We start from the raw sequence: 27,957 nt of genomic DNA, 5'->3' as shown, positions 1-27,957 counted from the left end.
ATGAATATACTCCAGATTGTGTAAAGAAGTGCGGGATAATAAGAGTGTTACTTTTTCTGTAGATTATAAACATTGAACCAAAGATTTGGGGTATGTTGATGCCAATGAGGGAGGATAGACTGCTAGGCACCATGCGAGATGAGTGTACTACGATTTGTCATCGTAATAACTGAGAAGTCTGGGATCGCGAGATGCACGTTGGAATTCAAGAGTCAGAGTGTGTTGGCTGGATGCCGTGCTACTGAGTAAGGTAATGGCTGCAGCTTGGTCTCAAAGAGTTACGATCTGCGTAACATGCGATCAAGCGATTCTTTCGGGTATTAATTAGGGATACAGAGTCAGTTCACGCGAAGCGGATCGTCGATAGTGTAACAAAATCCTGGCATTTAACAGCGCCCTTTATATTGCTTCCTTACTTTCTGACCTAGCCTGCCACATCTTGAACAAATGTGGATATCTTGCACCAATCTTGAACCGCTCGCAATGGAGTTTGATATGTTGGGAGGAGGAATCCAGTCCAACACAAACGGCCATCGGCTCTACTCGCCCCCAACGCTCCGCAGCATGCTACACTCCTCTGTGTTCTCGAACCTCTTTGGAGGGCCTATTGGAGTTATTTATCTACTAATTGCAAGATTTCTACTCTTCTTGCTTCGGCGCTTCATGGTATTCTCAAATGCACGTTACCCCCGAGGAACAACCTCTTTATAATTGTGTGGCGAAACCTTCATCCTCCATTTTAATAAAGCTCGCGCGTCTAAACCTAAAATTTCTCAGCTGACTGCCGCCTGCCCGTCTCAAGGTCGCAACTCTCCGGTACATAACCCAGCCGTTGTAGTATATTGTAGCTCTATCTGATTACCTATTTCGAGTCTAGTAATACTGTTTCTACTGCATTCTTGTAGTAACCGGAACTTTAATGCTAAGTCTAAGTTCAGCTATCTTTCTACAAGGAATCTCTAGAAATCAGTTTAAGGAATAACAGCCCAACGACATACAAAGACAACTGTAAAGCGTGTTTAAATTGATCCAATGCCTTTTTTAATTATGAAAGCATAAATTTGCTTCACGTAAAGTTTCTAAACCTTATGCTGCTGGCTCTGGGCAGTTTGCTCTCTCGTTTTCATAGTAAATTGTCTTGCCACGAGTCAAAAGTCGTTTGACTTTAGTCAAGAAGATTAGTTCTCCAAACTTTTAACTTTGCCTTGGTGTCGTTCGTTCCTAGCACGACTTAGGTAAAGGCACCTTCCTCACACCACTTTTATCTCATCTCTTAACTATTATTCGTATATCTTCTACCTTTAACTAATTACTCAATCTCATATTCTACCGTCGTTTTACTAGATTTCTACTATAACATTAAACTGAGAATAGAATGTAGAGTCGCCCAGTAGCATCTACTGGACTTCTCCTACATTACTACCGTTTTCGAAATCAGCTTTGAGAAGTTCGGCAGATCCAGGTCCAATTCCAGAATCTTGTATCCACTTGGCCCGAGTGGCTGCATCGATCACGGCTCTGCGCGGCATCATGAGAATAGTCACCGTGATAGCTAAGAACGTTTGTCCCCTTACAAAGAGTGACTGTTATTTTTCCAAGAAGTAACGGAGAAGAAGGAGAACGCTGCCCCAAGGAGAAGACTCAGACACAAGAGTAAGACACAAGGCTTGGGCAAGTACATCATGATATAATAAGTCCAAGGAAACAGTAGGAATTAAAGTGAAATAAGTTGTGCAATTTTGGTCTCGAGTCTACGATGTTTATGCATGAAGGTCACGGACTTAGCCCTATACTTGAATTTGTGCGGCAGCTGCTTCAGCTAGATACTTTCCCACGAGAGAGCTTGGTAGCGTTCTTGGTAGCGGTTCAGAAGCGCCTTCTAGACGGAGCGCTTATAAATAGTCTTATTGTCAGCATTGAATCAAGTATTTGTGTTCCACAAATCTCTACTCTACTACGAAATCAAGGGCATTAATGGTCACTAGCACGCTCCCTGTCACGATTACTGGGGTTGTTGGTTGGGAGTACTCGAATTTGCTAATGCTCAACCTATTCACAAACAGGCATGTACGAACGTTGTGGGTCAGGGTGGCTGACCCAGGAACCAGGAACGAACCTAGCGCGACGTACCCCGCAATCCCAACAACCAGGACACGCTAAGCTTTAGCGTCGGTCCTCAAATAGTAGGAACCATTGTCTAGGTTCAACTACGTAGTCTTGGATATCCTTATCTAAAACGAATTCAATAGCACTTTCTATTAAGAGCTAAGGTTAACGCTGCCCGATTAATAGCGCTGGTCGTCCTGGGCGATACAGGGACTAGATTCGAATTTGTTTCCCCATACTTACCGCAGGCTCGGTAGGTCCTTCTCTAGAGGATACAACGAGATTGGAGAGCGTCCTGTAGAACCAACCAATCAAGAAACTCAACCTTGAACTTCAAGAGATTTGTCAATCAACGAGGAGAGTTCAAAACGGATACACGAAACCATGAGGGAAATATCCACCACATTATAACTATGAATTAACTAAGAAGATGAAGTGCTTATTGAGATAAGCAAGAATTGGAAGATACACAAAAATAGCTATCGGAGCAGAGAGGCCTAGAATCGACATTGTCTTCCTTGGGGCTGGAATAGACTGGGGTTTTGTTAACATGTGAAACAATATGGTATCAGGATAGCTTCATCCAACAAGGATAGAGAAGCAAGATAGCAGTATCAGAGTTGGCCTTAGAGATAATCCACTGCTCTGTTTACTCCAACTACACTAATGTCTTAACCCAAGGTACTTGCTCAGGGATACACTTTGAGGCCAGAATATATCACCTCCTTTGCTAACACAGACTTGGGTAGTTTGTCTGGTGATGTCGTTTGTGATGAATTCGGTCGCTCCCATTGTGGACTATGCGTTAGGTAAGAAAGCAGGCGAACGAGCGAGTTACTTCCAAGTCTAATCAAAGACCTTGGCATTGGGAATTCATCGTTCCAATTACTGAGGCAGAATAGCTGCACGTCTCCGCACGAAGTTATTCTGGCGTGGCCTGCAGTGTAGTGTTGATGTTTACAAGTCCTAGGTGATGTGCTCTTTATACAAGATGCCTATCACTCGCTGATGTAATGATTAGAGCTACAGATTTAGCACTTGTCTAGATATCTTGGATACTCGCTGCATTATATCGGAATCATTCGTTGACGGTGGATTGATGATATGTGGGCGCAGTGCTCAGGTTATGTTGTGGCTCGTCTGCCATCGTAGATAAAGAGTGATGTGGACAAACAAGACGGCGCATCCTCTCGCTTCCCCTTGCCAATTATGGGACGTTTCTATAGCCTAATTGTGATCGTCGACATATATGTAAACGAAATTTCCGCAGTAGTTCAGGCTTCGTGGAAGGGAAAGCCAACGTTGGACTTCCCATGACTTCTCCATCCCCTTCACGGGAAACCTTTGGCCTTTGTCTGTTGTTCCAACCCGCACTCCGTGTCAGTCGGTTCATACAGTCTGTGCCGCATCATGAAGGACGATCCTGGTGGCGCGGCTCGGATTTGCTCATTTTCGAGTCACCTTACTGTACCAAGATGGCGGAGGTAGGCTAGGGAAAGCTTGTTGTCATCAAAGGGACTGGCGTCTTTGCTAAACCGTCCGAAGACGTCTGTCAATAAATACGCTGAATGGTGGATTATCACGGTGGGCAGATGAGAAGGACTCAGCACATTATGCCCGGGATAGCAGGATCGGCTCAAAACCAGGAGCGGCAGTTCTGCGGTTCTTTGCATGCTGGTTCAAGACTCTGCTTTTCGAAGTTGTTAAACGTACCAACCAGGTTTTGGAACGGTGCCTGACGCCTGTAAGTCGATCGGCTCATTACAAAGCACAATTTAGATGTAGCTCTTTATGCCTCACTTGCTGAGTGCTCCTTGACAAAAGCATTATATAAGCCTGTCGTACCAATATCGTATTTCTCTGCATCACAATGTTGCTAGGAAGAGCGGTAGATGTTTCCGCTTACATCATAGTAGTCTGTTGCGCCAGGATAGACTCCAAAGACAGGGTACGGCACGCATGATGTGTACAATATCTTCTAGGTTTGCCACCAAGCAGCTATCTCTTATAGTTGTAGCAGTCTCTGTAAATGTTAGCAAGCTCTTCGGTTGCTTTCTCATTTTCCTATATTCGAAATCTGCTCTCCATAAGCGCAGATTGCAGAAGCGACGATGAGAGCGAGAATCTCTTGTCGGATGAGTTCATACATTTACTCACCCAAATTCGTGAAGATTTCATCCCATCTTGCGCTCCTCACTCCTATCTTGGTTGCATGTGTGAGTACAGATGTGTTGTATTCTTTCAGATACCACTATCCCAGTTTCACGATTGCGTGAGCCTTCCCGTCCTGGTCACGCCAGTGTTTCTCCTGGATAAAAGTCAGATGCCACCACAGACGACCCAAAATAAACCTTGTGCCCTTACATGCCCTATGCAAACGAGCGTGCATTGTGTGCCGCGGAGATCAAGGAAAGTCTGAGGTGGAAATGCGACGCTCTTGTTTGAATCGGCGGCGCGGAGCTGCTGAAGGGAACCCGACATCGATGGTTTGTATAAGTACATTAGGCAGGAAACTCAATTTCTGAGAAGATGAAGTCGCCTGCGCAGTGCTTGCAGTGCATGGTAGGTAGATTATAATGATATCGGCTGCTCGACATAATGTGAAGGTAGATGTAGATGGTCAACATGAACATGGGAACGAATGGCTTGCATTATTTGTCGACTACAGTTCCTGTGTGCTTCGTAAGGTCGTCACTTCAACACTAGTACACCTTTGTGAGCATGGCATCTGAGTCAGAGATCCTTTCCTGCATATCTAGATAACCCTCCATAAGCGCCTCGGCGATTTCGTCCGTAGTAGTCATCACTACCCAAATCCTCTCTTTGCGTGTGTACATCTACTGAGAGTCCCGATTTGAGCGCAGTTCCTCATCAGATACAACAACAATTGCAACCCTTCTTTGACCGGTGCTAGACTTGTGGCATTGAGAGTTGACGCCTACAAGATGCATTTCACAAACCGTATGCCCTTCCAAGGAGCAGCGAGCAATACCCTTCCTTACCGAGATCATGTCCATGATTTTGTCTACACAAAGGTCTACGTTGTCTTCTTTGCAAGAGCTTGCTGGTATGTATTCACATGTTTTGCTCAGGCGGAGGGCTACGACGGGAAGGGCTGCAAGAAGATTATAGTGATACCATGGAAGTTGATACAGCAGAACAGAATCATTCTACACTTATGGTTCTTGTTAAGACATTATAACTACGCGTCAGTCAGTGTAGCGCTCATGTCAATGTGGACAAGAATATTCAGTAATGATGAGGCTCTACCTGGGACTCTCTTTTATCATTGCACCGTCGCGAACTGGATAACTAAAGTAAAGTCGCACTGATACAAAACAATTCAGTCACTCGAGACTCCTTAACAATAGACAATATGTAGTTCTGTACCGATGTTTGATCCGTAAGATAGTGAATATCGCTGTGTTCCTGAACTTTGAAGATTTGCTTTCCTTGCTAAAAGTCCTATAAAAACCCCTTGTAACGTTAAATTCTTTAGCATGACGTACATCTTATAAGGCCTTGCTATAAGCTTCAAATGATTTCTCTACACAAGTTTTGTATTAAGAATTTACGTTTTACATGCGTACTAGAGTGGATCGCGACTCCGGCTTGGCGCTTCGACAGGGCAACTTTCTGAACTGCGGGCCGGCGAATCACGACTGTAAGGCCTGGTAGCGAGTGAGACTACTAGAAGGGATAAGTAAAGCTCTCATCAGAGCCATTGGAAGATTTGTAACATTACTAGTTCACTTATACTGACCCCATCGTCTTCTTTACTGCGGTATGCATATCTCACGATTGGCCTGTTCAGATCTGACGTTGACTGTATTGATTTTCTTTCGATCACATCAAGTCGAGAACTGTTACAAAACTCAGAAACGTCTGAGAAAGTTCTATGAATGAACTTGAACAATGTTTTACTTCTTAAAATTGACCGAGGTGACTTTGGTGTTCAGGTACCAGTGCCAGTGTTGAAGTGGCACGCACATAAGTCACGATGCAACGCGAACCTTTGATCAGAGCATTGACCAACAGCTTCAAGTCAGGTCTATAGCGATACAAAAAATGCCTCCCTAATGATCTCATTCATATTCCACTATAAGCCAAGTCTAATCAAAATTACATCTCGTTTCTGCATGAACCTGCGCCTCTAAAGCCCTGGCCGCTTCCTGACTCGATATACTCAATCGATCGCTTCTCGATTCATAACAGCTACTGGTGCGATTCCCCTTACCGCCCCTCTGTCTGTTATTGTTATTGAGCCCGCCATTCTCCTCGCCCTTCCACATCTTGCCAGGAGAGAAGCCATCCCAATCGCCCCAGATTGCCATCCGACAGTCATGGACCCCCCCCCCTAACACACTCTTTATGAAAGTCCCCATGTCGTCTGGCCGATACTCCAAACAACGCACATACACGAGTGCGTTTTTGAGACGATATGCTTCTCTCTTCGCCACCCCGGCCACGTCTTTGGAGGTTGAGGGTCAGGCACGGTAAGTGGAGAATGACTGTGTCTTTGGTGACAGCGGTGAATCGGGCTTCAAGGGCTTGCGTGGCGAGTGTCGGTGGTAAGGTGTAAGGAAGTGTAGGGAGAGGAGGGGAATCGATTGGTCGAGGTCGTGAGTATTGGCTTTGGAAAGACTATTGAGATGGGGCAATGATGCGAATAACTTGTTGATGCTCGTCTCGCAGACCGTTGAAATTCGAAATAACTGCAGAGACGTGTTCTGCAACGCGAGCAAGTATGCAGTCAGCTGACATTGTCTGTTTCAGGGCTTGATGAAAGTTGGGGATGGGAATAAGATGGATGGTATGGGTTGGGCGCGGTAGAGTCAAAACCCTGCAGTATGGTGGCACTTCAAGATATCATTCGCCTGGGCACATTGCTGCGCAGGATCCATCGCCTCGCGCTTCTCTGTGCAGGTCGAATGCGTTCGAGACACTTGATCGAGAATCGTGCTGAAGCCGAGCACGAAAGGAGGTTTGACTTTGATGCTTCCACAATCATGCCATGCGTTCGGCAAAAGATAGGCTTGTGCTAGTATTGTTTTACTGGAAAAAGATACCCACGTATAACATTGTTCTCCTCCATCAACCTCGATGCATCGAAGACGCTTTCGGCAGCAATGGCAACACCGTTCCGCAGACTTACTCTTTCAAGACTCTGCGAGATATCGGGGCCGACCCAAGATCTCGTGTCCTCTCGTTTCTGGCCAGTATTGACCGAAGCAAAAGGCTGAGACGCAATCCGTTGCTGCCTGGCGGATCGGAGGGCGCTAGGTCTTCCGACCTTCCCACGAGAGACGCGATGCTGGAAGGACACGTCGTCTAGCATCGATATAAAACCAGAAACTTCAGGGTAGAATGGTTGGCATCCTCCATGATGCGTCTCCCTTGCACTAGTGATAACTCGATGGGCAATCCGTTGCTGCTCAATCAGCTCAATCAATTGTTCCTTTGGTGTCTTCTCATTAGGCAACGGTTGTTTCAAGTCGAGCGTGGTCATGAACGCGACGATCTTCGTGGAACTAGGCATGGGGCCGAGATGATCTGTCTGGCTTTGCATCCTTTCCAGCGACTGTCGGCGCACATAAGCCCGGAAGGTGCTTCTCTGTACAGATGCGAGGAGTAGGGAAGCGATGCGCTGCTGTCCGGCATATCGGAGCGCGTTCTCGAGATGGGTAGCGGAGATTGACGCAACATGCTCAGAGGATACGGTGAGCATGGAGTGGATGGTGTGGTGCCGCTTACCGGAGACATCCTGCTTCCTCTCAACCTTTCCCAGTAGGTCATCGTCACCTGCTGGAATATTCAGCACGGCGTTGGTGTGATGGCCAATCTGCGTCTGCAAATCCACACGCAGCGTTCGGTGGACTCTGTCAAACGTTCTGTTGACGCCTTTCACTGTCCTACCAAATCCGAGATCAAAGCCGCTCACCGTCATGTCATGGGATTGGAGACAATTGTTGATGTGCCGATCCTCGGCGAAGCGCGCATTATCTCGAGCGTCGATCAAAGCCTGGGCAGCACGGATCCCTCGCGACAGCGGGTTCTCAAGTTATCTCGCGGCGCTACTGATATGCTCGTGAACTGGCGCGTTTTGGTGAACAGATACAGTTTGTATTGCCTTCCTCCAGCAATGTCCCCAGCGACTTGTTGGCGTATAGTATCTACGATCGAACCTTCCATGTATGTTGTCGAGCCGCTGCAGGCAGCGCGGAGTCAGTCATCGTGTTCTTGTGCTTGTTGCCAACAGATCTGTTGCAAGTTAGGAGGTCGTTCATGAACTGGCGAGGGTGAGTGTGTACGGTTTTGCTCGCGGTTGTAGCTTTTGCGTGGACCATCGTCGATATCGGAGGAGAGGACGAAGACGAATCATACGAGAGAGCTCGAGCCTTTCTTCTGCAGTGATGGAGATTGTAGAACGACTTCTCCCGCGACGGGAGTCATTGCCAATTCAACGAATGGCCGGGGCTGGTAAAGGCTCGGAGGGGGTTATGTGTAGCCCTCGGGACATCAGTGTTGGCGACAACGGCGCGACTGAATCATCACTTGCATCCGAGGTTGAACCGATTTACTAGAGCCTTGGAAGCTCAAAACAGTAGACGTGGCAGTGCCGGAGTTCTTCCATTCTTGCGAAGATCCTGCCGGGGTGAAATACGCGTGGGGAGAGGCGGGTCTGGAGTCTGGTGTTGGGATTGGTGACGGGGTTGGGATTGGAGTTGCAGTTCGAGACGGATCAGCGTAGAGATCAGTACTTCCTCTCCTTCGGTCAGCATATGTCGCTTAGCTCGTTGACTGGTCGACCAAGAACGGCTCGGTGGACGTTACGGGCGTATCCCTCGTGCTCAACACAGCGTGTCTCCCCAAGACCATCAACGTACTCTGCAGTTGGGCGATGTGAGCCAACCTTGAGCGATTCGTTTGCAGCCACGTTATGTACCGGTAGGACATGTTCTCGAGACGCGTGCCGTGGTGCTTGCCTGTTGGCACAGTATGGCTGCGAGCAGCGCGCACGGCGTTGCAAAACTCGTGTAGAGAGATGTCGGCACGTGATAACGGCTGTGGGTCGCGCGATGATAAAAGTCGCCATTGCGAGGGCGATGAGCGTGGAGTAACGTTTGGCTATGGTTGCGGTTGTAGGCGTTGGCAAGTGACGCGCAGTCTGAGGATAGGCGCCGGTGGGAAGGCAGAGGGGGCAGAAAGAGATAAGGTACTGCTGCACGCCCAAGAGAGCCAAAAGCTTGCAAAGCAGAGGGCATATCGCCGTTTCGTATATCCGTTCTTCCACTGCCCGGTCTACCGCAGCCGTAGACATGTGTAGTGAGCGTTAGGCCGGCATGCTTTGTATGCAGAGCGTTGCGATCCTCGCTATAGCTCCCTGTTGGCAGGGAATTCATTCAACTTGAAAGGCAGGAGCAGGTGAGGATATGAAAGTAATAATCTCAATTGTTCTGGCGATGATGACGGTGACCGAGGGAATCAATGGTTGATTTTCCCACATTGCGGCCCGCGCCGATAACCGCTTGCACGGCACGGCGCGGCGCGGGGTGCTGTAGTCGCCGTTCACAGGGTCAGGACACCACTCAGTACCCCACTTAGGACACCACTTAGGACACCACTCAGGACGATACTTGGGACACTACCTAGGATGATAATTTGTCTATTCGAAAGCTTTGGCAGAGTGTACAAGATTCCGTCAGCCTTAGATGCCGAGGGCCAGGGTTCGTTAGATGCATGCACCCAGAATTGCCGAGAGACTTTAAATGTACCACGGTCGATGATTGGACCAAAAACCAGAACTTTCATCGTAATACCAAATAGTTTCCCAGAAGCACAGCCTCTGAACCAGAAACCAAAAGATCATCCTCGCTTGACGTCTCGCGCACCTGACGAAATCACCATGTCGAACAATTGCAAATGTCTACAATTCGGTATATAATATCACGGAATAAGTCTAGTTACTATGCGTCGGCTATTCATTTTGTTTTCACAACACTACGCCTGATGATGGGAGCATTCGTCCTGAGGTGTACTCGAATCCGAACCTGAACTAAGTCAATTAAAACTGCTCTGCTCCTAGAAGACGGCTATATTGCGTTCTTATGTCTCCGAACAGTACATCTGAATTGGTACTAACCTTTACTGAGAGCATTCTTTTAAAGAGCAACTGATTGAGTATAATTTGCTACCGAAAGTTAGCTTTGTAGAACCCAGTGTATATTGACCACTCAGGCTGTTGAGTTATACCAGCATCATTGTGGATCATTCAGCGCATCCGCTTGGTGATGGGCATCGACGTATGTTGTGTGTTGCGAAAGAGAATCTCGAGCAGGTGAGTACAAGTGTTCGAGAATAACGGATCCAGCTCTCTGACCTGCAACTGGACGAACCAAGCAAGAGTCAAAAACATTGCACTGTCACTGTAAATATCACCAAGACATGTATCTTCATGCCCCCGTTCCATGTCCGGCGTCAAGATACCGATTGTAGACATCCCAACCCGAACTCCTTTCAATCCGAGATGTTCACAGCCGTGACTATCAGCTACTCGCCGCCCGCCAACCGCGAGAACTCTATGTACTGCTTTGATCGTGGTGATGTTTCAAACGAGCGAGTGAGGCAGTTGTCTCCAGTATTACTGCATACTGCGCGAGGTTGAGTAATTCTAAAGGAGCATGTTCCTACCAGCTCTCGGTACCCGTGGAACATTGTGGTAGCTTGATGGAGGTAAAGGCTGTGACAATGTACTTTGGGTTCAGCTCCTGGTAGATGGGTGGTGAAGTCATAGGTGAATAAAAGGCTTACTTGTCTAGGAGCGAATGACATTCAAGGAACGGCACTTTCCCACCTTTCCCCATTCACCAACGCTCCCAAAGTTTGATCTGTACCTGTCGATTCTGGCTATTTCCCAGGCCGAGTATTTACTCCCAGTTTCTCGAATCGCACAAAATACGGACAAGGAAGACGGCTCCAAGTTCAGCACGTGAAGAACGTCGTTGCTGAGCGCTTCCCCAAAGTGCGTGGCTAGATCCTGTGAGAATACGTGTTCTCCGTCTCCCGCTGCCTATGTGTCAAAGGAACGAGAGCCTGACGTTTATCTTCGTCATAGCTACGTTTCTCACAGTCATAGTTCAATGCTCCAACACGGGTAAGGCGTATTCCGTCGATGCATCCGGTTCATCTCATCATGCAGGCGCGATACGTGTCGTGGCCAGTAAGATATTTGCTTGGAGTTCAGATGATGACGTAGCTCTTGAAATGACAGGTGTGATCCTCCCATCACTCTCTTGGATATGGCCTAGATACTGGGCGTGGAAGGATATTCGAGTCTTTGGTAGTTCTCTCGCTTGGTTGGGTGCACGCAATGTATTGGTGAACTTACACAAATAGGGTGATCTGCAGATTCCTGGCTCGACTTCGAAAAGGCTGGGCGGTGAAAAGGCGGTTAACGGTTAAATGTGCGCTTTATGAAGTCTTGGAAATGAATGACATTTTCAATGGTTGAGATATCTGTCAATGACTATATGTGAATGGCTGGTTCTGCACGATGAGATGGCACGTGCGGGCAATGTCAACACGGTGGCGATAGCCATGAACGCGAGGGCGACCAGTCCATCTCAGCATTGCACTTCGCGGCTCGTTTGACTGCCCGCAACAGAACACTCGACTACAAGCACTGAACTCGACTACAAGCACCCAACACGTAACACGCCAGGGGATGCCGGTGAAGCAAGACGCTGCAGTCGTGCTTTCCCTCCCAGCGCGATGATGCTGTGCGACATGGGCGCGCCTTCCCCGTCCGCGACAGGACCTGCCGCCGTTGCAAAGCAGCACCCCCAGCTTTCCCTCACCTGCCGTTGCTGTCCTCGCCAATGCCGCTGCCAACCCCGAACAAGAAGAAGCTCATGACGCGGCCGACGGTGCGCTCCATCCCCGCCGCCCGGCGCGCGTTCGTCGACGCGCACACGCAGCACCTGAGCCACGGGGAGTCGACCAAGCTGCTGGAGGTGGTGCACGAGCTGGCCGTGCCGCTGGACACGCTCGAGCGCGGCGAGTGGGCGCTGGACGGCGAGCGCTTCGTGGCCCTCTTCTCGTTTGCCGCCTTCACGCGCCGCCGCTTCGTGCGCCAGCTGGCCGCGCTGCACGACGAGACGAGCCACGCCCTCGAGGCGGTGCACGCTGTCCTCAAACAAGTCCGGGTGCGTGTTGTGCCGGTGATGGCGCTGTGGTTGCTGACTGATGCTGCAGAGCGACGAGGACGCGAAACACGGACGCGCCGACCGCACGCGCGACTGGCAGGGCCACCATGTCGAAGCTGCGCGCGACCGCCTCGGCGAACTCGAGCTCGCGGCGGAAGGCACCACCGACCGACGAGGCAACCGCACACGCCAGAACGGCCAGGGAGAGGCGCCGCTCGCCAACACGGTGGCTGCACGGAAACGCAAGCGGGCAGCGCTGTCCATGGGCAGCCAGGACGACGACCAAACGGCGCAGGCGCGGCGAGACGACGTGGCTTCCTCGTCTGACGGCGGCCCAGACATGGAGCACGCGCGACGAGACGACCAGGATGCTCTCGATGACGGCCGTGACGAGGCCAGCGCCTTCCACGACGGGGCCAGCACCTTCCACGACGGCTCTGACGACGACGCCAAGACGGCGAGAGAGTCCCTGCCCGCCCTGGTCGTTGACGAGAGCACGCTGCTGTCGCCTGGCCGGTTCGAGTCGCCCCACGCCAGTCGACAGCCGCACCTAATCGCGGCCCTCACCCAGACGCCCATCCGAGTCGAACCAGCCACGCCCTCGTTGACTATTCAGGCACAAGCCACCCCCTCATCCACTGCACAAGCACAAGCCACACTCCCTGCCCACCAAGGACAAGCCGCGCCCTCGCCATCCCCGCCACGTGACGACACACGACAGCTCCTCGCCCATCTGCTGCCCAGGAAGTGGCTGCACACCAAGACGGTCGACTACTTCCTGCGCGCCTTCCTCTCCGACTGCGAGGCCTACCACTACTACGATGCCGGCAACGTCAGCCCCGCCTCGACGCCCGTTCCCGTCTCCAAGGGCAAGTTCCAGTACGCTCGCCAAGTCCTGGCCCCCATTTGCCATTCGCGCCACTGGCTGCTGCTCGTGTTCCACTTCGAAGACGGCCTGATCCGCATCTACGACTCGATGAAAGGCAATGTCCAGCCTGAGCAAGTCGCCCAAATAGCTCAGAATGTCGGCCTTGTCGTGTGGACAGGTTCACTCCGCCCTGGAAGTATGCAGTGGCGGGTCGAGTATGCCGACATGGAACAGCAAACCAACGGCTACGACTGCGGCATTTTCACCATCGTCGCGGCCCTGCACTGCGCCGTCCGAGGCCAGCTTGGGCCTGGCGTTCGCATCAACTCGCTCCTGTGGAGGAGCCTTCTGCGCGAGCATCTCGTTTCGAGGGAGTCGGACCACTTCAGCTTCCTCCTCGACCAATCCGAATCAGCAACATTCGACTCCGCGACACAAGCAATGCAGGGAGTGGTCGCTATCAACAATACCATCGCGTCGGCAGAAAAGTTGCGCCAAGACCTGCCTGCCGTCCAAGCTCTAGTGGGTGAGTTGCGCGACCGAGCTGTCGAGCGTGAACTGGTCAAGAAGCGCAGCATAGAGCAGCTCGAGAAGTCCTCGTCGACGCGCCAGGAGCTTGCTCGCATGATCGACAGTCGACGGCCGGTGGCCGCCCTTACCCTCGAGGCTCTTGCCATGGTCAATTCTCAAGACTGGGCCTTTGTCGATCGGAACTTCGACCAGCCGCTGCGACGCAACAAACGCATCCACGCCTCGCTCCATCGCAACATCGAGCAGCTTTCGCGCCTTGTTCAGACGCTTTCCGCGTTTGGCCCGAGTATTGATGGCGTCGGGGATGCATTGCGAAAGATGAAGGATGGGATCAAGGCGAAGGCGAAGCAGTTGCTCCATGCTGAGCATCAGGAGTTGGCGGTCCAGCACAAGCAGCTCGACAGGGCGAGGCAGGAATTGCAGAAGAAGGATGACGCGCAGAGGCTGCTGAACGAGCAGATAGATAGCTTGTGATATGTATGTCAAACGTCCTGATCAAACCTTGCATTCGTACACACACGTTCACTGGTTGTGCTGTTGCTGCGAACTGGCCGGATTGTACGGGCGCATCGTTCCATTACTCCTGTCCAAAGTGCAGTGCAAGCCGTGGCCTATGCGCCAGATCCAGAGCGCGGAGGAGAGAGTTGCGAGCAGGCATGTGTAGGTGGCGAGGAGGTAGACGAGTGCAGGGAAGGCTGGCGGGAGGAGGAAGGGGATGGTGAGGGTTGTGGTCAGGTAGGCTGGGAGGAGGATGGGGGTCTCGTTGTGTACAGATGCGGTGTAGGACGGGCTTTCTTGGGTGGTCGTATAGGTCCGGTCGTTGGTTGGGATTGTGGGACAGTTAATCTGGTGTGAGTAGTGGTATTTATGTATATATATCAAGCTGTCGATGCCGATAGGAAGGTTCCTGTTCACTACGCCGAGCATTCTGTTCACAACACTAAGAAGATCAAAATCGAGATCTTAGGCTTCGTCGTGGGAATATCATGTGAGCTTATTTCATGACACTCTTCTTGTCGTGGTATTAATACATTTCCACCTACTTTCGAAGATTCGTTGTCTGCCATGTCACCAAGTCAACTTGACTTGATATATTCGCAACGACGAGATGAAATTCTCATCAACATTACACGTCTCCTCCAAGTTTCAAGCCGTTCATTCTTCTTTCTCGCCATGCAGTCTCATATTCATTCTGCCTTGAAAAGAGAGGGAACAAACATATCGACGACCGGGAATGGACGAATCGATTGAGTTGGCAGCTGGATTCGGGAGCCATTCATCCAAGTCATAGGTAACGCTAGGACCATTTTGACTAGCGCGCTAAATCGACATCTCACCGCAGCCAACACCATGAAAGTCCTCGTCTAATAGATAAGTATCGTTACAAAACAATGAGCGTGATCCAACTTACTACGTCTCATCGACTTTTGCATTTTATATCGGTGCTGTATTTGAGTTTCGGATGTAAACGCACTTTTGCGACTGAAGAAATCCCGGAATCGAGCAGCTATGTGCGTAGCACGCTCATCAATCAGAAGGCTACCAGGCATGATCTGTTCTACTTGTGCTTCCGGATCATCGCGTTGAAGGAAGAAGACAACGTTGCAAAAACCGTTGAGGCAAGGCTTCCCCTGTGAATTTCGTCGAACGCTTGGAGAAAGTCATCTGGTCGATCGTCTCTGCGAAGTAACGCCTCCTCAAGCATAGACTGCGCAATGCTCAGATCGGGTAGAGATATGCCGTTTGGATTTGGATGGCTCAATGCTCGCGCAGAATCATGGGAGGGAGCTTCAGTGCGATGCTTTCTCGTGCACAACTTGTAATGCCACGGGCTGAAGAAAGTCCTTCTCCAGCCGCTTCGATTTCGAACTCATGTTTGGTTCTGTGCTGTGCATCGCTATCTTCGTATACAGAAGAACATCTAGTCTACTGCGTCTCTGCCCGGGATGTTGGAGGTGGCAGGCGGTGGTATGCAAGCCGAATCGACGGGCAACTGCTTTTTTGCATATAAAAAGGCTCGAAGTAGCCCTTTTCGGCCGTACTCTCTATGGCGCTCAATGAACACTGGAGAACAGAGCATCTGACTAAGACTTTTGGACGACGTAGCGAGAGCAGCCTCCTTACCGGATGGCCTCTGCTCTGTTCAGCGGCCCTGTCTCCGTTGGTCGTATCCCGCAGTCGATCTATCGTGCCGGACTCTCCGAGCGCGTAGCTTGAGAGATTTTTCATCTTTTATGTCTGCAGATAGTGATCTTGCTGTATTTCTGTTGGTTTCTACGGCATGGTACGTGTCTTCAAAGATATCACACCGGCGCTTGCAAATTTGCTGGGGTTTGCCGGTGAATTGACTATTGATTGATTTCCATACCCGGATCATGCACTTGCAACATCAGCTCCAGAAACTGCTTCGCGGGAAAGGCTGAGGTACCTGAAGAAATATGAAAGCAGACTCAAGGCAAGAAGGCGGTGCATTCATCGGTGCGTAGTGTTCGACTTATTTGTTTTATACGTGACTACCGGACTAGAGCCTGGGCGTTCCATGATGGAAAATCGCACGCAGATATATAATCGACACGGAAAGAATCACCGCGTAGTACTGAGGTACTCCTCCTGTATTGGTGAGGCGTGGCTTTGCGCCAGGGCAATATTTTCTGACGTTCATCGTGCTTCGAATAACTAACCCTTGGCAACCGACAGTCCTAATACTAATATCAGCCTGGTCGAATACCAAGCATTGACCGCACGTGGTCTTGAGACTTTATTCTGCTGTCTCTGCCGAATCTTGTGATGGATCGCAGAGACAGAAGAATATCACGTAAACCCTTTGGAACTAAGAACGTTGAGCGGAGTATGCTTCAAAGCCTGTTCGATAACTTTTATCCGGTGCTTCCTTTGTTGCTTATGCAGTTCTAGGAATAAGAGTTACAGCGGTGTATTTCTTTCAAGGGGTACAAGGGGAAAGAATCTGAAGTCTCGGAGGTGCCTGTTGCCTGTCTACTGGCATCAATGAAGCGCGCTTCCATTAATTGTATTGTCTATTTTGGGAGCTCATTGAAAAAAGCCGTCGGCGTCAACGCCATGCAACACCGACGTCTCTCAGGAGTTCCATGGGACGCCTAGTATGAACCGTCTGTTGCAAACTATCTGCAAAATTTTTTCACATTCAGTATTTTCAACATCGGATGTCTCGAACATCATGATCAGTAAGGGGGATTTCCTTACATTTCTTTGGTTCTTTCTGTAAATTATAGATGTTTTCACATCTTTTTGACAAAGCTCGGGAAGAACCGTGGTGATACTCCTTCCTCTAACGATGTTGCTGGTTGCGAAAACGCTATTTTTTTTGGAAACTTATTGCTGCCGCTCGATTGAGCTTAACTGCAATGATGAATAGAGTATCTAGCGCTCGACTCAGCATGAGATATACCGAAACTCTTCTCGCTAATCTAGCTTGGCTCTACAACTTTGGGGCTTTGCAATGTTGCGTAGCATCAGCTATTAGAAGTAGACTAAGACGGGTTGACTATTCTTTGGTATCGTGATGTTGCGAGGATGTATCCCTTCCACTGGTTGTGTTTATAGTCTTACACTCTTTCTGGGAGGCGTGTTGAGTTGTCGAGATATGCTCACGCGTTGAAGGTGCTCGTTGAGTTACCTAGGGTCTTTGGTTATACCCAATTCAATAACTCTATCATAAGGTGGAACCTCTTGGAAATAATTCGTTCGGGATCAACTTGCCGGTCCTCGTTTAGCCAGACATCGACCCGATAGTCATCAAGATGGACTGGAAGTTTCACAAGCAAAGACTTGTCTACCTGGCTATTTCCTAGAACACCCGTCCAGCGTCACGTACTTGTACCTCGATGAGGGGCGAATAAGCTTGGTACACTACACATCTGGTCAAGCCATGGGTTCAGAATGGGTGAGCAGTTTCCATTTGTATTGAGCTGCTCGTGGCTGAACCGAACTAGACAAACTATGCTGATGAACGCCAGAAGAGCGCGGACACCCCCGACAGTGATAACACCGATGGGAGGGGCACATGACTCGACATTCACATGTAACGAATTCTCTGCGACATATGTTTCTTTGGGGTGAAAGCATGCTGGGCAGATGCCATTATGCTGGTTGCCGGCGTCTAAAGGGGTGTTGCAACACAGTTTACTACAAGGAGGACATCCGATCTCACACGCATTGAACTTATAGATTTAGTAACGCGTGTATCATTATACACATCGAGAGTAGCTTTGTACAACTGTTTCAAGGGTCATACCAACAGTATGGTACCCGCCGGAGAAGGCAACGAGAACCGATTAATTGGACTAAATAGGCGCCATGATATATGTACAATCTGATTACATCTTTAACCCCTATTCAACTCCTTTTCACCTAATTTGAATGCATGTATTGTTATGCTGCAAAAACCTCGGACTAGCAGTGTCAAGTTTAAATCAATAGATTGTCTGGATCCAATTCTCGAGGAAGAACCATGCGCCTGCGAGGCGGCCAACACCGCGGTGCATCTCTTGATGTAGTTCGGTCTGGATTCCGTTAGTTGATTAGACGGACGCTTCTTCTTAGTACATAGCATATGCGGCATTATGCGTTGAACACGCCTGCTAGGAACGAAAGTAGCCGCTGCTGTAATAATAGCACTGATTGACTTCGGAAATAAGCATGTAGCTACCAAGGCTTTTGGACGGGGCCTCGTACCTCAACAAGACGTTAGAGTACCGTAACCTTAATCGTTGCTTGGGATTAGATCTGCGGTGATGACTACCCAGGCAAATGTAGAATGAAGTGCGCAGGATTAACTATAGAAGACCGCAGGTCAGCTGACAATAATTGTCAGAGGGAGCGATATGACTAACAGGGGCATATACCTATAGACTAGCGTGTTTAGTCCCGTCAGCACAAATCGGCGATTCGATGATTGGAAAGAGTACTTCCTGTTGAGCCTGAGTTTTTCTGGTGGAGTTGCGCAACGGGCCGATCGACACACGTCAGATGGAAGGTGATTCCTCCGCGGCATGCTCAGTTGAGATGCGTGGATTTTCATAATGAGACCTAATGAAATGATGCACGCGAAGCCTCTTCTCAAAACTCCACGAATTGATCAGTCAAACAAAACAAGAGCCTACACAGCAAGGAGATCACTCAGCAAACTCGTATTAGAAACTCTATCTTCTGAATATTTACACATAGCGAGAACGATTGTCAAGCTCCTGTACCGCTTTGGTGAACGCTCGTATCACATGACCAGCAGTTCATGCGGCGCGGCAACCAGCATCAAGCCTAAACCATTGTCTCGGAACATTGATGTGACTTTGGAGGGCGCTTGAAAGGCTCACTTTGCGCCTGCGTCACTCGGTTGTTAATGTCTACTACTTGCTCTTGCCGATCTTTCGTTGCATCCGTTTGATTGCATTTGCTCTCCACCCAAGCGCCGATGCTGACTATTTGAAAATTGCAAGACTGGCTTCGGTTAGATTGCGCAGCCGGATTCTTCAATGCAAGTATTGCTGATCGTGCCTCACCAAATTGACCATTTTGATCCGTGTGCAGCAGCCCAAGTGAAAGTGCCTCCCCCAGCATGCGATTCGGGCTATGCCGTTGGCCGCGCACGTTGACTCCGTACTTGTTCAATCTCCTTGTACTCTAGTGATTGGATGACCCTGTTCAACAACAACGATTCAACCATTCATAAGTGTTTAGGTCTTGCCTCCGCTATGGATTGAGGATTTACTGAACCTGAACGACGAAGGCTGGTCGACGAGGTGCAACGGCTATCTCGATCTTTGCCACGGATTAAGATAGTATGCTCAGGTCTGCATGGGATGCTGAAGTACCCAACCAGGTGCTCAACAGGTTATTGACTGCTTAGGGTCTTGCCATTTGGGATATAGATGCGGATTGCAAACACTCCTACTTCCGTCCGGGATGCGATCGAGAGCATGAACCAGTTCACGGACTTCTACCAGGAGCTGATTGAGAAGATGGAGGAGGCCTACGGCTTGGCGCAGGGGTTGCCAGCAGTGGTCGAAGGTGATCAAGGCATCTACGAGATTGAGATCATGCCCGTAGTACCGCTTGTGCGCAGGGAGGACGGCTCGACCATGAGGCAGTCCGTGTACGCGCAGGTGAGCGCCATCGCCAGCTTGAACCAGACTAGGAACGGCGACATGTGCGCGTTACCAGCTCGTGATCGTTAGGAAGGCTCCGACTCCTGTACGACCATGGTCGACCCCTTTAACTAGTACGCGGACTAGAGCGAGGACCAGAACGCTGAAACGACCCACAACCTCTTCACGAACGGAACCACGACATACAAGGAGTTGGTGAAGGTGAGCCTAATCGCGTCCCTAACTGAATTCTACGACGGGAACAAGACGGCATTAGGAGCCGCATACAGGCGTTTGGAGAAGATCAAGACTTTATTCCCCAGCGCGAACACGAACATGGTCGAGCTAGCAATTGAGATAATCTCCCAGAGGACGCTAGTGCTTAGAGGCGCGAATCTGAGCTTGAGCGAAATGACAGCCTTGGTTGAATGCCTGGTCGAAGAGAACGAGTCTGGGGTAATGGACATAATAGTGAACGCGATGAGAAGCAAGACTGACCTCATTGCCTGCTTCAAGATCCTAATTGAGGAGTAGACCTACCTTACGCACCTAGGCTTGATACCAGTTTTGGTGAGGCTCAGGCATACGATCAGGGCCTCGTGACGATGTTGTAGGGGCGATGAGCAGAAGCTCGTAATCGTGATTAAAAACTCAATCTAGGTCACGCTTCCTGATGGGTACGAGTCGTTGCTCTCGTTCGTGTACGTGTCGTCGTCCATGCTCGTGTCCATGTCCTTGAATGCGAACGTGACGGTGGGCGAGGGTCTGCACATGTTCAAGCCGGTGATCTCCATGTAGTCTAAGCACGTGGTCGAGAACGTCAGGCAGGCCAGAATCGTAGACGGAACGCGGTCATCATTATAGTTATGGGCGCTTCGGCGTCACTATTCGCATCGTAAGGCACATAGTCGAAACGCTAATATAGCTTAAGCTGCCTATTTACTGATTGTATGTTCTCAACGCACGGCTGGTCGCTGACTCAACATAGATAATTGAGGATAATCATCAACACAGCTGCTGACTACATCGCATCGACACATTCCCATCTGTACTGCTATCCAAATCCGCAGCTGTTCTATATTACGTCTTCTGTGATTTTTGTGCTCATCCTGTTCGTAGTTTTGCTTGCTTAATGGCGACGAGCGAGTTGTGGCTGACGTCTTTGAGAATGGCGGTTGGGTCGAGCTACTTCTTAGGTGCGATAAAGAAGCGCAGCACGCAGTCACTAATTGGGTTAATGAGGATGTCGATGCACTCAGTCAGGTGCAGTCGGGCCGGGCCGGCGGTGACGGCAGACAAAGCGCGGGAGCATTTCGTTAGTTGTGGTGGGCGGCGCCCCGATGCCGCCGCCGACACGGGCCATCATCAGCTGCAGCAGCTTCAGCGGATTCTTCTCGCTTACCGGGTAAAAAGCAGTCGCGCGCAAGTTTTCAACAAGGTGGTGTGGGTCCTCGTTGACGTAGCCAATATTCTCAACCACGCTAACTTGTGCACGTTCCACGTCGCGGGCACCTTGGGCAGCATCGCCGTTCGCTGGTCAGGACATCTGGCCCAAGACACAGACTTACAGAGAGGAAGATGGCTGTTAGGAGGCTGTACTGGAGACTTTATACAAAATGAGAAGACCACTGCTATCTGCATGATATCTGCAATGCGCTTCAAGCACGCTGGGAAGATGAAGTGTCTGGCACTGTCAACGGCCATCTTTACAGCATATTTTGCAACATATTTCCACAGAGCGTGGAGAATCTCTCCTAGAATGAATTTAGGACGAGATCAACACCCAACCTGTCGGTGGCCTTCAGGATCTCGTCCTTGAAAAGCTCGTCTCGGGAGCTGAAGATGCCATCTGGGGCAATGCCATGATTCTCCATAACAAACCGAATCTTCTCCTCATTTCCGACCGTCACAAAGATCTGCTCGTGTCAGCCTTTGAAAATCGGCATTCGCGGCAATTGAGCTTACCTCTGCATCTGTGGGCTTGGTCACTGGTATTGCAGCGAACCTGACACCTCCAATTGCGGTACGAATCAAGACGGTCTGCGAACACAGCATTGAAAGATCATCGCGTGGAAGTCATTTTGCTCAGCACTTGCCTGATCCTTCTTTAGTATGACGCACTGCTCTAGAGAGTCAAGCGTCGTGATGCATACCAACGTCATGGTTGATACCTCGTCGAACTACAGCAAATCCGATATCTTTATGCAAAGTCTACCCAACATTTAGAATCAGGTAGACGTCTCCATTTGTACATGATCGGGGGATAATTCTGGAAGCCGAACAATTGCCACTCAAGCGATTGTATCGAACCCGGTTTCCCAACCCTCAGACCCTTCATCGTCGCGTCCTCGGGCCTAGCCAGCCCCTCGCCGATGGGTAATCCAATGGGATTTTCGAGTGTTGATCAGGCCGCCGCTCAGCGCGTGTTTGTGCTGGAACTTCGTGGGTACGTTCGGCGAGGGCTGCCTTGCCGACGAACCGAAACGTTTCAACCCAACGTCCCTGAGGCGGCGCCCAGTTCGATGCGGGTGGCTCTGGCCATGCCGAGGGTGAGCGCATAGCACGAGCTTGATGGCGACTTGACTGGCCTATAGCGACCCTGAGAAAGCTTGAGAACCCCAACTTATGAACGATTTCGACGAAGCTCTCGAATCCTTCAATCATCGCATCATTCAGGAACGGCTGGTCCAAATCCAGGAGGGCAAGAATGTCGATGCCTGCCGCCGATACTTGTTCGAGGGTGCGATACTCAACTATGTGACCGTGGCCCATGAACAGGTACTCAATCTCGCGAGCCTGCGCGGGAAATTGGCTGCCAGTGAGGAAGGTGACCTTGCCTGGAGCTGGTGCGGCGAGCGCTGGTCGTGCCACAATATGCGCGTTAAACTGGTAGAGTGAGCCCTGATCCTGGAAGGAGGTGTCGACGCCTGCAAAGCTAGCACTGCGCAGCTCTTTCTCCTACCTCGTGTAGTTGTCGTACGGCTCTTCCACTGTGCCATCGACTTCACCAGGCGACCTGTGAAAATGAGCTTGTGAGTGTAGTGTAAACCTGTGATAGATTGATAAATGAGATAGACCGATGATTGGCATATATATGCAAGTTCACCTCATATTTGTTACCAGACATATTCGGCTCTAAGGATCACCAACCCGGCGGAACACCTATAATGCAGTTAATTTACTTGTATTCAGAGTAAAGCTTCTGCAGGAATTGTTTGCTATGTGGGTCGAACAGAGTGTGGCAGCGGCGCGGGAGCTTCACCAGAGACGACGTCGTGTGGTGGATGTTGGAGGCAATAATCAGATCATAAGTGCCCTTTTCGAGATTTTGAGCAAATGGATTCGCTGATGGCCAGCACTGCACACTCAATACCTAGTATCTCTTTGGAGTACTGGATTTGCAGATTGTGACTCGTCAACTCGTCAAGATCCGAACTGTGTAGAGCATACAAATTCACTTCTACACGAAAGGTGAAATGCTTTTTGGTGGCACCAGATAATTACACGGAAATGTCGGTGTAAGTGTATTGGTTATAGGTGCGCTTGTTGTACAAGAAATAGGCTGATTCTAATATTCAAAGTTATTGCTGACTCGAGTCAAGTGTGCAAGATCTGCAGCATCTAGCAACGAGCAGTTCTCGCCATTTCTGGCACGTATTATGTGCTCAGTCCGTTCGCGGTATTCTTCGAGTTGTCTATCAGAGTTGGAATCGCCTTGAGTATATCCACGCTCTCAATTGAGTATAGGAGGTTCAGTTTTTTCATGGTGCAGTGCTCGTCCTTGGTATCTGGGACCTATCGAAACAGAATGAATGCATCGACGAATGGCTCAATTCTCATACCCTTGAGCGCAAACTTTACCATGCCAATGGAGACGCCAGTAGCAAAACATGTGGAAGTACCTCCACGAACGACCAAAATTGCAAGATTTATAGGGATGATTTTATTGCCGTTGGTAGTGTGAAACTCCCCAATGTCCGCAGGTAGACACATCTTGTCAAAGTTTCGGGTGATGCCTTGGTGCGCCGCAAGACTGAGAGCTTAGAAGACTCAATCGAGGGAGCAAGGATGAAATACATATGGACTCTGACTCTCCATCGGGCATTCCACCATATATGTAGACGCTGCATGCTCTGTTGGCGAGATAAACATTTTGTGCAGACCCCTGAATGCCAGGCTGTACTGCAAACCAACCTTGTGCATCTGACGGTACCAACTCTGAGAAGAGACTGTGTGTGGGTACTCCTTCAGTTCGGGTACCTCTATGCATACGGGTCTTCTAGACCTGATTTGGCCCAGAAAGTTCTTTGTTCAACTATTTCCGTTATTCGAGATGATGATAGAGTCATATCCGGCTGAGTTGTTGGTTGTTGTGAGACAGTGGCGGGAAAGCCTGGTGATGACCTCAGTTAACCGCATGGGAAGGATGATGAGAGCCGAAACTACAACATTATCACAAATCATGTACTCCTGTAAACCTTCTGATATGTAATGGATGAGGTTATATGTAACGAATGAAATTGTTCTATTTACACTACTCTACTTTGCGAACGACTGAAATATCGAATCTTTGAACTTTACGGGCGAGACCTTCTTCTACTCCAACGCCCCAGTCTATAATGTTGCGTAGTTTCCCTTCATCTGCCTGCTCAAGCTCCGAGATCAGTTGCCTGAATTCGTTGCGGTTCACCATCGCGGAATTTTCTTCGTCAGAATCTTTTGGTACATCTCCAATAACAGCCATACGTGAGTTGATAGATCCTTCGTGTAGCTGTATTGTGAGTTGGTAGTCTGTATCGTTTTTATCGTCCTTGCTCTCGAACGATCCTGGGGGTCCGACTGCCTTGAGACCCGGTACGTACAATTTGGCGCCTTTAAACAGGCTAATCATTCGCCGAAGTTGTAACAGCACACGATAGCATCTTGCATATATTTTATCGGCCCGGTCTGCGTCCAGTTTCTGCTGTTTCAGAGCATGGGATTTGTCTTTCTGAGTGGAGTCGCCTTTTCCAGGAAGAACGTCGACGTCGTTGATGGTTGACTGGAAGTATGCGCTGATCCAGAGACGGAGCACATATGTAGCGTCTTGGAGCAGTGCTTCTAAACAAAATATTGTCCTGGCTGCTTTGTAGAGTTCCGTCTTGATCGTGGCTAGTTCCTGGATTGCCTGCTGCGATTCTGAATTCTCTAGTTTCTTCACCTTCCGCATCGCATCATCATATTTCTTCTCCAATGCCTGAATCTCGGTATCATGCTGATCCTCAGCGCTCTGCAGCTGCTGCTTGAGAGAAGCAATCAACCTTTTCTGGTCGCTTGCCTCACGACGGAGATCCGTAAGTTGGTTGTCGCGATCATCCTTCTGGGTAGTGTTGACTACAAATGATGTCAACTCAAGTATAGCCCTTGTATTTGCCTTCGTCATACTCAGCTCAGTGTTAGCAGCATCCAATGCTGTCTTCGAATCACGACTTTTGTTGGCCTCCGTTTCGTATGAGCTTTGCCAAGCTTTTATCTGAGCTTTCAAGTCTTTCTCCGTTTGTTTATGCGCCCGCTTCTCGTACTTTAATGACTTTTGTAGGCTGCTATTCTCTTCCTGGACCTTTTTCATTTCGTTGTTACAATTTTTAGCGGCCTGTCTCTCCTGCGATATAGAAATGTTGAGAGAATCCAACTTCGCCTTCAAATTATCTTGTTCCACAGTCCACTTGATGCATTCTGTTCGATGCTGAGCATCTTTGACTTGTTGGTCCTGCTCAAGCTTCGCACGCTTTGTATTTTCAGTAGCGTAGAGCTGCGATGTGTTGTGTAGGCTTTTCTGCAGTGTAGTCAATTGTTCTGGCAAGCTAGGGATATGCAGAGCTGTTGAGTTCAAGGCCGATGATGATGATGATACGGTTTGGCCATCGCTAGATGTGTTATGTCCTAGAGGGTGCAAGGTAGGAGAGGCGGGTGCGGGTAGATTTGGTGTTGCCATGGTCAATGGTGTTGTATGTGTAATTCTGCTAGGCGCGATTAGTCCTGGCATTCTGGTTACGGGTTGGGTATCACTAGACATGGTACTTACTTCGTGCTGCTCGCTTGCCTTTGATTGTGGAATGTGAGTTGTACACTGTTCTTTCGATGGTGTTAGATGCTGTCTAGAGTGATTTGGTAGAATAGTTTTGAGGATAAGGCGGGGGGAAGCTCAAGGATACTTATTATATCAGGCGATACAACAATGTTTGGTGTGGTTGCACAAGAAACTGCGTATCTCACAATGTTCTATGATAAGCGACCGATACAACAATGTTTGGTGTGGTTGCACAAGAAACTGCGTATCTCACAATGTTCTATAATAAGCGACCCTCCAAGCGCGGGCAGAATACTAGAAAGGCTAGACGTGAACCAACAAAGCATAATTAACCAATCAACAACGTGCCAAGGCTGTTTGCCAAATCTGTTCAATGCACATCTACAAAGTTAGCCAAACAGAGAATACTCGGCCCAACGGCTCGCTTGAGTTCGGGGTTCGTAAAATAGGCCGTACAGCGCACAGCGAAGCCACAGCCAGGTTCTTGAATTTTATCGCAGAAACTGTTGTGGCAAAGTCAGAGTCTGCTACGTCTACTACAAACGAGTCTTAGCTATTTTAGAGTAGAGCGCATCGGCTAATCGAGGGATGTGCTGCAAAGCAAAGAATCTGGTTTTGGGGGTCTGTGCACCGTGTAACTGAAACATGCGTAACCGAGCTGAACATACAACGTACGATGAATGTATTCCAAAGGCGGGTATAGGATGGGGTAGCTAGACGCTGCACCTCTTATTCGGTAAACGCAGTAGTAACGTATTCCCACAAGAACCCCCTATCGGCCCGCCTTCGGCACTACGGTCGATGAGCCCCCGGTTGCAGGGGGATAGATACCCCCCGGTACGGACGCTGTTTCCGTTCTTGATTAGGGGGATAGAAAGCTCATTCTATAATACCCCGCTATGCCTGCCTACCTGCCTGCTGTGCCTACCCACCGTGCCCACCCACCGTGCCCACCGTGCCTATCTATCTATCCACCACAACCTTCATCAGAATCTATCACCTACGAAGGAATTCTATTACTAGAATTAGTTGTTAGGGTAAAATCCCTACTTTGGCAGGTATTCTGGCATTTTTAGGGCATATTGTTGAGGTTTGGTAGGATGGATTTTGGCGAGGGGGGTATAGTTTTCAGGCCTTACGAGACTAGAAAGATAGAAGTAAATCTATTGGCTAATAGATGTGGCTGGAGATATAGTCACGTGCTAGGATTATCTACCCCCCAGTACGGGGAGGTGTATCTCCTAGTACTGGGGGATATCCCCCTGTACGGGGGAGTGAATTACTAGTAGCAGGGGATAGCCCGCCCGGTACTGGGGGGCCCCCGCCCGGTACAGGGGGCTGGTTGACCGTAGTGGGAGGACCTACGATTAGTAGTATAGTGCTATTTAGACACATTTGAAATACACTATAATCTCTCAAAAAATTCTTGGTACAGTCTTTATATTCTATAATTCTAATTGTAAGCAGGACAAAGGTTCTTTAATTCGTTGACTTTTGCATCGATTTTTAACCCATCTTCGCTTGTCCTGTTTGTCCGCCAGCTCCTGCAAGAATGTCGTCAGATGTAAGCGCAGATTGAAAGCTGCTTGCTGCTTCGAAACATAGCTTCGTCTAGAGTATACACCTTCCTATCAAGTCTAATTTCGTTAGCAAAGAAGTAGTAGCCACAATGCTACACATCTTATTTGGCCGCAATAGTCCAAAACATATAAAAGCCCTATTCGTGAGTAGCTCGCCATTACGCCTCGTACGTTTTGAATTCTTCGATCTGCGGGCACAAGCGCGTTTGACTAAAGATTGTGATTGTGGCACTATGAACGAGGAGCGTTTCAGACATGATGACTGCGCCATGAAGGCGCTCGATCTCTAGTCAAGGCCAATTCAAAGATATGATATTGTTTTGGAACCCGATTAATTATACGAACCCATTGCCGAATTACGTCAGTAACGTGGAACTGAGCCTTTCTCGCCTACTTGAGCCGGGTCGACTTGCTTGAAATCAGAGACATAGTCGCAACCGTTAGTGTGTTTATCCTCTCGGTGTAGTCCGCCAAC

General features: G+C 49.3%; 8 protein-coding genes across 8 annotated transcripts; 3 read left to right on the top strand and 5 right to left on the bottom strand.

The window, feature by feature from the left end:
* Positions 1-7,147: 7,147 nt before the first annotated feature.
* On the bottom strand, positions 7,148-8,053 carry P153DRAFT_412679 (uncharacterized protein; the record flags this gene model as incomplete). Its single annotated transcript, XM_033672114.1, has 1 exon — positions 7,148-8,053. One exon carries the CDS (start codon positions 8,051-8,053, stop codon positions 7,148-7,150), a length of 906 nt encoding a protein of 301 aa, XP_033518040.1.
* Positions 8,054-8,881: 828 nt separating this feature from the next.
* P153DRAFT_391371 (uncharacterized protein) lies at positions 8,882-9,427 on the bottom strand (the record flags this gene model as incomplete). Its single annotated transcript, XM_033671052.1, has 1 exon — positions 8,882-9,427. The coding sequence occupies one exon, from the start codon at positions 9,425-9,427 to the stop codon at positions 8,882-8,884; it is 546 nt and encodes a 181-aa protein (XP_033518039.1).
* A 1,597-nt stretch (positions 9,428-11,024) lies between these two features.
* Positions 11,025-11,599, top strand: P153DRAFT_148766 (uncharacterized protein). Its single transcript, XM_033662183.1, has one exon. It carries the CDS (start codon positions 11,179-11,181, stop codon positions 11,500-11,502), a length of 324 nt encoding a protein of 107 aa, XP_033518038.1. The 5' UTR covers positions 11,025-11,178; the 3' UTR covers positions 11,503-11,599.
* Positions 11,600-11,736: 137 nt separating this feature from the next.
* Positions 11,737-14,446, top strand: P153DRAFT_435810 (uncharacterized protein). Its single transcript, XM_033673181.1, has 2 exons — positions 11,737-12,311; positions 12,361-14,446. The coding sequence occupies exons 1-2, from the start codon at positions 11,985-11,987 to the stop codon at positions 14,182-14,184; spliced, it is 2,151 nt and encodes a 716-aa protein (XP_033518037.1). The 5' UTR covers positions 11,737-11,984; the 3' UTR covers positions 14,185-14,446.
* On the bottom strand, positions 14,233-14,637 carry P153DRAFT_391369 (uncharacterized protein; the record flags this gene model as incomplete). The annotated part of the gene is made up of 1 exon (XM_033671051.1): positions 14,233-14,637. The coding sequence occupies one exon, from the start codon at positions 14,635-14,637 to the stop codon at positions 14,233-14,235; it is 405 nt and encodes a 134-aa protein (XP_033518036.1).
* Positions 14,638-19,616: 4,979 nt separating this feature from the next.
* P153DRAFT_391367 (uncharacterized protein) lies at positions 19,617-20,366 on the top strand (the record flags this gene model as incomplete). The annotated part of the gene is made up of 2 exons (XM_033671050.1): positions 19,617-19,850; positions 19,980-20,366. The coding sequence occupies 2 exons, from the start codon at positions 19,617-19,619 to the stop codon at positions 20,364-20,366; spliced, it is 621 nt and encodes a 206-aa protein (XP_033518035.1).
* A 1,152-nt stretch (positions 20,367-21,518) lies between these two features.
* On the bottom strand, positions 21,519-22,006 carry P153DRAFT_148758 (uncharacterized protein). Its single transcript, XM_033662182.1, has 2 exons — positions 21,798-22,006; positions 21,519-21,748 (listed from the first exon to the last, which is right to left on the bottom strand). The coding sequence occupies exons 1-2, from the start codon at positions 21,885-21,887 to the stop codon at positions 21,587-21,589; spliced, it is 252 nt and encodes an 83-aa protein (XP_033518034.1). The 5' UTR covers positions 21,888-22,006; the 3' UTR covers positions 21,519-21,586.
* A 160-nt stretch (positions 22,007-22,166) lies between these two features.
* On the bottom strand, positions 22,167-22,831 carry P153DRAFT_412673 (uncharacterized protein; the record flags this gene model as incomplete). The annotated part of the gene is made up of 2 exons (XM_033672113.1): positions 22,167-22,759; positions 22,795-22,831. 2 exons carry the CDS (start codon positions 22,829-22,831, stop codon positions 22,167-22,169), a joined length of 630 nt encoding a protein of 209 aa, XP_033518033.1.
* Positions 22,832-27,957: the final 5,126 nt, after the last annotated feature.

This window comes from Dothidotthia symphoricarpi (assembly GCF_010015815.1).
Source record: "Dothidotthia symphoricarpi CBS 119687 unplaced genomic scaffold P153scaffold_28, whole genome shotgun sequence".
Taxonomy (NCBI): domain Eukaryota; kingdom Fungi; phylum Ascomycota; class Dothideomycetes; order Pleosporales; family Dothidotthiaceae; genus Dothidotthia; species Dothidotthia symphoricarpi.
Note: the sequence above shows the minus strand (reverse complement) of the source record. Positions and strands in the feature narration are given on the sequence as shown.

Bases quoted from the DNA above. Each gene is read 5' to 3' on its own strand.
- P153DRAFT_148766 (XM_033662183.1), top strand. From the start codon at position 11,179: ATGTGTCAAAGGAACGAGAGCCTGACGTTTATCTTCGTCATAGCTACG.
- P153DRAFT_435810 (XM_033673181.1), top strand. From the start codon at position 11,985: ATGCCGCTGCCAACCCCGAACAAGAAGAAGCTCATGACGCGGCCGACG. The intron at 12,312-12,360 runs GTGCGTGTTGTG...CTGATGCTGCAG, and splicing joins CTGTCCTCAAACAAGTCCGG to AGCGACGAGGACGCGAAACA.
- P153DRAFT_148758 (XM_033662182.1), bottom strand. From the start codon at position 21,887: ATGCTGTGTTCGCAGACCGTCTTGATTCGTACCGCAATTGGAGGTGTC. The intron at 21,749-21,797 runs GTAAGCTCAATT...TGACACGAGCAG, and splicing joins CCAAGCCCACAGATGCAGAG to ATCTTTGTGACGGTCGGAAA.